Below are 7,125 nucleotides of genomic sequence, written 5' to 3'. Positions count from 1 at the left end.
ATTTCTTTCCATTATTTCGGGAAACTAAATAGCTCTAGACTTTTTGCAAATTTATTCCAAAGCGATAATGCAGCTCCCAAACAGACGGTCAATGGTTCTTCGTTTCCGTTGCATAGAATACAGCTCGCATCTGGGATGCTCATATATTTGCTGATGCGGTCTCGAGTGCTGAGTCTTTCCCATAATGAGAGTGATAGAATGAACTGGTGTCGCGGGATGATCTTGGTTGACCATACAAGAGGAGCCCATTCTACTTTTTGTGCTTTTTCTTGGGTTGCCTCCCATATTCTCTTTGAAACTAGCTTCCCATTGTCATCAGCTTTCCACTCATGAATGTCAGGTTTATCATGGAGTTATATGTTGCTTATGTGATCCAATATCCTCTGTCCCTCTAGAACTTTTCTTACGAGCGAGTCTCAATTCCCTTCTTTGATGTCTCTTATTTTCGCCATTGCACATTTCCTTCTGATGCGAGTATTTTTGAACTCCTCCTTATGAATAATTGACTAGTTTTTGAACCAGGGTCGTGCTAGAATAGAGTTCCTTTCTCGTCCCCTAGCCGAATGTCGTAAAGATATGCAATATCGTTTCTCAGTTTAAGAATTTTCTTTAGAGACTAACTCATACCTTCGTTGATTTTGCAAGTCTAGATACTGGTTTTGTGTTTTATAAATCTTGTGTGTACCCATTTGATCCATAGTGATTCTTGGTTGCGTTCCAATACCCACAGATGCTTGAAGGTTAGAGTTTTGTTCCACTCGACATAGTTCTTAAGGCCGATGCCTCCCTCCTCCTTCGATTTGCAGAGAACGGTCCATTTGACTTTCTTTCCTCCTCTTCCGCTACTGCACCAAATTAAGTTTCTCATCAGTGTATCAAACTTCTTCATTACTTTCTTCGGAATGACCATCTATTGCGCCCAATAATCAACTATGCCCATGACTACAATCTTTATAAGCTCAATCCTCCTTACATAAGAAAAAAAATTCGCTGCCCAAATAGATATCGTGTTTTTACCTTTTTAATCAGCGGCTTGCAGTGTGATATCTCAATTTATTTCGCGGTTAACAAAATCCTTAAATACCTTACGGGAAAACTGTCTTCTGCTATGCCCATGATGTTGAAGATATCCTGCTTTATTTCGTCATTCACGCCTCCGTAAAATACCACACTTTTTCTTTCATTAATAGTAAGACCTGTAACCTTAGAAAAAAACGTTAGTGCAACCCTAATAGTTTTAATGGAATGAACGTCAGCGTGCGCTAGGATGAACAAATCGTTAGCAAAGCATAAATGGGTTACCTCCTCTACCTCACAGAAAGGGTGAAAGATGTATGGAGAATATGCTCTCAATGATCACCATGATAGCTACGAAAAGGTAAGAAGAGAGGGGTCCCCCTGTCTCACCCCATTTTCATCCTTGAAGTTGCGTTCGTGGACTCCATTGACACTAACAACAAAACATGATGAAGAAACGCATTGCATAATCCAATCAATATAAATCATAGGAAAATAAAAAACAACTAGAAAATCCCGAATAGCTTCTCATCTAACAGAGTCGAAAGTTTTAGTAATATTGTTTTGTAGGTCTCAAGAAATGGTGTAACATCATATACAAATGTTAACTATATATGGTAACATTTATAGTTACTTGCTTGTTACAATTTAATTGTATTCATTTTATTGTTAGGTAAATTATAGTTATGTCGTTAGACACTATTATATGATTGTGAAATATTTTTTTTGGGAAAATAAGTTATTTGAGACAATTTACACCATTTTAGTAGACAAATTGAGATAAACATTTACTGTGAAAATTATTGGACATTCATACCTAATTAAATTTGAAAACGTGAACAAAAAGATTCTCTCTTAAATTCCTAATATGACAAAATCAAGTAAAATATGTATTTGACCGATTAACAAACCCACTATCGTAGTTCAATTGACAAAAATAGTTGTCTAAGAGGTTTATTTTCACTTAAAATAAGTTAAGTTGAAATAATGGTTATGACTTTAGGGTAATGTTAACTTCATACCTTCCCAAATTAAAATAAAATTGTCGGTCTAATTCAATTATTCTTGAATTTTGACACTTTAGTTACATGAATGAGTTACCCATTTAATTTATTTTGTAATTATTATTTCTTGAATTGCATGTATTTAGGGATATATTTGATTACTATGCCTTCTTAGAAAGTTCCTCTTGCTTAAATGATTTAATTTTTATTTTACGTCCCCGGATTTCAAATTTTTATACATTACAATCTAATTTTCTTTTGGTCAACAGGCCACTTGCATATAGATCTATTTATTTTATTTTATTTTATTTTTGTCTCTACTGCTTGGCGACAAGTAAAACATGCCGCATCAACACATTCTTACAAGTCACTTGCATATAAATCTATTTATTTTATTTTTGTCTCTACTGCTTGGCGACAAGTAAAACATGCAGCATCAACACATGCTTACAAGTCACAAAGTGCGGCCATTTTGTATGGATTGATTTCAACTTTGATTCTCAGATTTCATTTGAGAGAGAAACCATCATGGTTGATGCAGCTCTAATCAGTGGTTTGCTTTCAAACTTGGTACCTCTTATTAAGGATGAATTCTCATTGTTTTGGAGTTTTCAGAAGGAGGTTCAAAAGCTATCCAGCACGCTATCTTCAATTAATGCCGTACTTGAGGATGCAGAGAGAAAGAATCTGCAGGAGAAGGACAAACAAATGGAAGATTGGTTGCGGAAACTAAAAAATGTGGCATATGAGGTTCGAGACATCATGGATGACTGCACCTTTCAAGATCTTCGTCTTCAACTCAAAAGGCTTAATGCCTCCTCTTCAACCCGGATCAAGGTAACCAACTCAATAATCCATCCTTTTAGCAGTACTTGGACACGTCTAAAAGTTGGTCACAAAATTAAGGATGCTCAAGAGAAACTAGATCAAATTTCTTCAGAGCGCCAAAAGTTACATTTGTGTGAATCTATTCATGACTCAAAAATAGACAAGTTTACTAGTAATTGGCGTGAAACCATGTCTCTTTCTAGCTGTAATCAAGTATATGGGAGAGATAAGGAGAAGAAACAGATTGTTGATATTCTAGTCAATAATTCATCTAGTGCTTGTGTTGATAAGAAATTATCTGTTCTGTCCATTGTTGGAATTGGGGGTCTTGGTAAAACAACACTTGCCCAAATGGTCTTCAACGACGAGGAGATTTCTAAGCATTTTGACACCAAAATTTGGGTTTGTGTTTCTGATGAATTTGATATTAAGTTGGTGATCAAAGCCATCATAGGAACAACAAATGAAACTTCCTTAGAGATATTGCAGAAAATGATTCAAGAAAAATTGAAAGGGAAAAAATATTTGATTGTATTGGATGATGTTTGGAATGAAAATGTTGAGGCATGGGATCAGTTGAGATCTATATTAGATTGTGGATCAAATGGTGCGTTTGTCCTTACCACGACACGTAAAAGAAATGTGGCAAGAATCATGGAAACAATTGAACATTTTCAGTTATCAGGGCTCTCTAACAATGATTGTTGGCTACTTTTGGAAGAGCGTGCATTTATGTGTGGAACACCAAAAACTCCAAACTTTGTTGATATTGGAAAAGAAATAGTTAAAAAATGTAAGGGTGTTCCTTTAGTTGCGAAGACATTGGGAAGTCAATTGGGTTTCAAGAGTGATTCAAATGAATGGCGTAAAATAAGAGACAGTAAAATATGGGAGATATTTCAAAATGAAGAATCTGATCTCTTACCTATTCTAAGGTTGAGTTACTATGACCTCCCTTATCATTTGAGAAGATGTTTTGTGTTTTGTGCTATATTTCCCAAAGATACTGTAATTGAAAAGGAGAGATTAATCCAATTGTGGATGGCCCATGATTTAATTCCTACATTTACAAACCAATCAGTTGAAGATATTGGGAATACAATTTGGAAGGAATTGTGTTGGAGATCCTTTTTTCAAGACGATAACTTAAATTGGATTGGACTACATGAAATATGTAACATGCACGACCTTATGTACGAGCTTGCTCAATCTGTTATGAAAGATGAATGTTATACATTGGATGCTAATAGCTCAAATGATGGTATAAGACTAGAAATTCGCCATTTAGCAGTAAAGGTTGATGAATTTTTCAAAACATCATTTCATTCTCTTATGAAAATTGGAGGGTTACAATCAATAATGCTTCATGGAAAATTCACAAAGAAGATTTTGAGTTTCTTGAGGGAACTCCCATCTTTACGTGTCCTTGGAGTTATCCACAAGGTGCAATATCAAGATTTGCGTTATGTGGGATGTCTAAAACACCTTAGATACTTAGACATTTCCGGTAGTACTCAGATAACAACATTACCTGATAGTATTTGTGATCTCTTGAACTTACAGACTTTGAAACTCAATGAGTGTTCTAATCTTGAAAGTTTGCCCAGACATACGAAAGACCTTGTTAGCCTACGACATCTTTATTTGAAGGGTTGTCATAGATTAAAATATATGCCTAGAGGGATGGGGCAATTGAAACATCTGAAGACATTAAACTTGTTTGTGATAAGCAAAAAAGAGAGAGACGGCCAACTAGATGAGTTAAGAGAATTGGATATCGGCGGGTCATTGGAAATTAAGAACCTTGGAAGAGTTAGTGATGCATCTATTGCAAGAGGGACAAGTATGGCTAAAAAGACGAGTATAGATGAATTGAAGTTGGATTGGAGATCTTATGATGAAGATGATGAGAGCAAGAGTATTAGACATGAGATAATAGGTGAAGCTCTAGAGGTTTCAACTGCGAGGCTGAAGATATTGAGAATGATTGATTACAAAGGAATGAATCTCCCAAAATGGGTGGGAAAGTCATCTCCTTCCCTAACGCGTCTTGTGCTTAGGGACTTGGACAATGTGAATACTATTGCTAGTAGTAGAGATGCCATTGAAATGACAGTACTATTCCCTTTGTTAGAGGAACTGGAGATTAATGGCATGATGAATTTGAGGGAATTGGTGTCACCTAGCTGTTGGAGTACTGGAGCATTCCCTAATTTATGCAGGTTGGATATATCTAATTGCCCAAATCTAGGGAGATTGCCGCCCCATCTCAAAGCACTCAAAGATGTAACTGTGCTGGGTGAATGTTCAGAGGAATTGTTATATAGCATCGGGAATCTTAATGGGCTCACTCGTCTTGAACTTAAACTTAGTAGATTGAATAATAATGTGGAGCACATATTTACCGTCAACAACAACATGAATGAAATTGAAGTAGTGTTATTCCCTTTGTTAAAGGAACTTGTTATTGATAGAATGATGAACTTGAGGGAATTGGTGTCTCCTGCTATTCTTAGTCCCAAATCATTCTCTAGTCTATGCAAGATTGAGATATCTTATTGCCCAAACCTAGGGGCCTTGCCACTGCATCTCAAATCACTCAAAGATGTATCTGTGTTTGATGAATGTTCGGATGAGTTGTTATATAGCATCTCAAATCTTAGTGCTCTCACTCATCTCTCTCTTTATATGATGAATGAAAGAAGTGTCTTATTTCCAGCTGCTAAGCCATTAATGTTTGATGTTGAGATACAATCATCATCGTCAACCCTTGCGGACAATAATGAAGCACAAATAGGAGTACGCTCAACTTTCCAATCTCTTCAATCCCTGTCTATGTGGTACTGCAACAAGTTAAGGAGTTTGTTTGACGAGGGAATGATAATGCAAGATACATTAAAGATTAGTGCCAGCCAGAACCAACAAAACCATGATCATCATCTTCAAGGACAAACAGAAAGAACAAGAGGTCTCATCAACTCTCTCACGGAATTGTTTATTTACGGTTGTCCCGAGCTGATGATATCAGTTGAGGAATTTGAAAACCTCAATATGAATAATTCACTACAGAGATTGACTATCTGTGATTGTCCTAAGTTGGTGTCTTCAGAAGAAGCAGACGATTTTATCGCACTCCTATGTTCCCTTCGAACCAGACTTGGTCGTGAGAACTTCAATGTAGATATTCTATTGGAAAAGAAAGACGAAGAGCATTGCATAGTGGCCATATAACCAAATTTGGTATGTAGCTAAACAATTACATTCTTCCATTGCATTGCAGAGCTCTCTTTCTATGATTCTATTTTTATCATCAACATTATTCTAACTTTCCACTTTCGATTCCATTATATAATGTCATATTCACAGTATAACATATATTATATTGTCATATTCATAGTATAACATATGTTATATAATCTTTTGCATCAGGAATATTGGAGTGTAGTCGTTTCCAAACGGGCAAAGACGGTCAAAGCCGCTTTATATATCAATGAAAAAATGTGTGCCGTTTCCAGACTATGGTTGCTTCTTTTGGATTTAAGGGTTAAAATTAAGATTACACGTGTCTGCTAATCTATGGAACGGGGCACTGTCTAAAAAGGTAGCATCGAATTAACCCTGATTCGGATTGCAGTATTTTAAGTTACACAATTAAACTATTATAGAGTATATCGAATAATAGCAACAGTTTAAAGCTAAATGTTCTAATTTTCTTTACAGTTTTAATTTTATTTACATATTTGATTTGATTCATATATAGTTAGATCTTTGTTGATAAAAAAATGTGTATAATTTGGTGAGATGTTACTGAGACTCTTAATTTATGATTGATAACTATGAATCTCATAGAACATCTAATATTTGATAGTTATTAGGTTTAAGATTTGTAAAAAATGATGTTTATACGGGTATATCTTAAATGATTATGTTTTATATTTCTCAGCGTAAAATCAGACCTAGATGACTTTAGACATTCAAATATGATATATTTATTGAAAATCTACCAGAATGATGACTTTAAACGCTAGTTCAGCAGAACACTGTAATGATTTGAACGATGATGATGAGATAAGAAGTTTCGATATAGATCATGAAACATATATTAAGTGTTTTGAAATGTGTTTGTCTTTCTAAAATTTCAGTTATCGTATATAATCTTCAATTCTTGCACTTTTCTTTTCAATATTATATATACATACAAATCTAACCTAATGTTCAACTTAATTGTGCAGGAAACACCATTATAGTTGAGAACAATTTCAAATTTCTGAAAAAT

The 7,125-nt window shown here is 35.1% G+C and overlaps 1 protein-coding gene across 1 annotated transcript; it reads left to right on the top strand.

The window, feature by feature from the left end:
• Positions 1-2,504: 2,504 nt before the first annotated feature.
• Positions 2,505-6,080, top strand: LOC124943081 (putative disease resistance protein RGA3). Its single transcript, XM_047483643.1, has one exon. It carries the CDS (start codon positions 2,550-2,552, stop codon positions 6,078-6,080), a length of 3,531 nt encoding a protein of 1,176 aa, XP_047339599.1. The 5' UTR covers positions 2,505-2,549.
• Positions 6,081-7,125: the final 1,045 nt, after the last annotated feature.

The sequence above is a fragment of the Impatiens glandulifera genome, chromosome 6, assembly GCF_907164915.1.
Source record: "Impatiens glandulifera chromosome 6, dImpGla2.1, whole genome shotgun sequence".
Lineage (NCBI taxonomy): Eukaryota > Viridiplantae > Streptophyta > Magnoliopsida > Ericales > Balsaminaceae > Impatiens > Impatiens glandulifera.
Note: the sequence above shows the minus strand (reverse complement) of the source record. Positions and strands in the feature narration are given on the sequence as shown.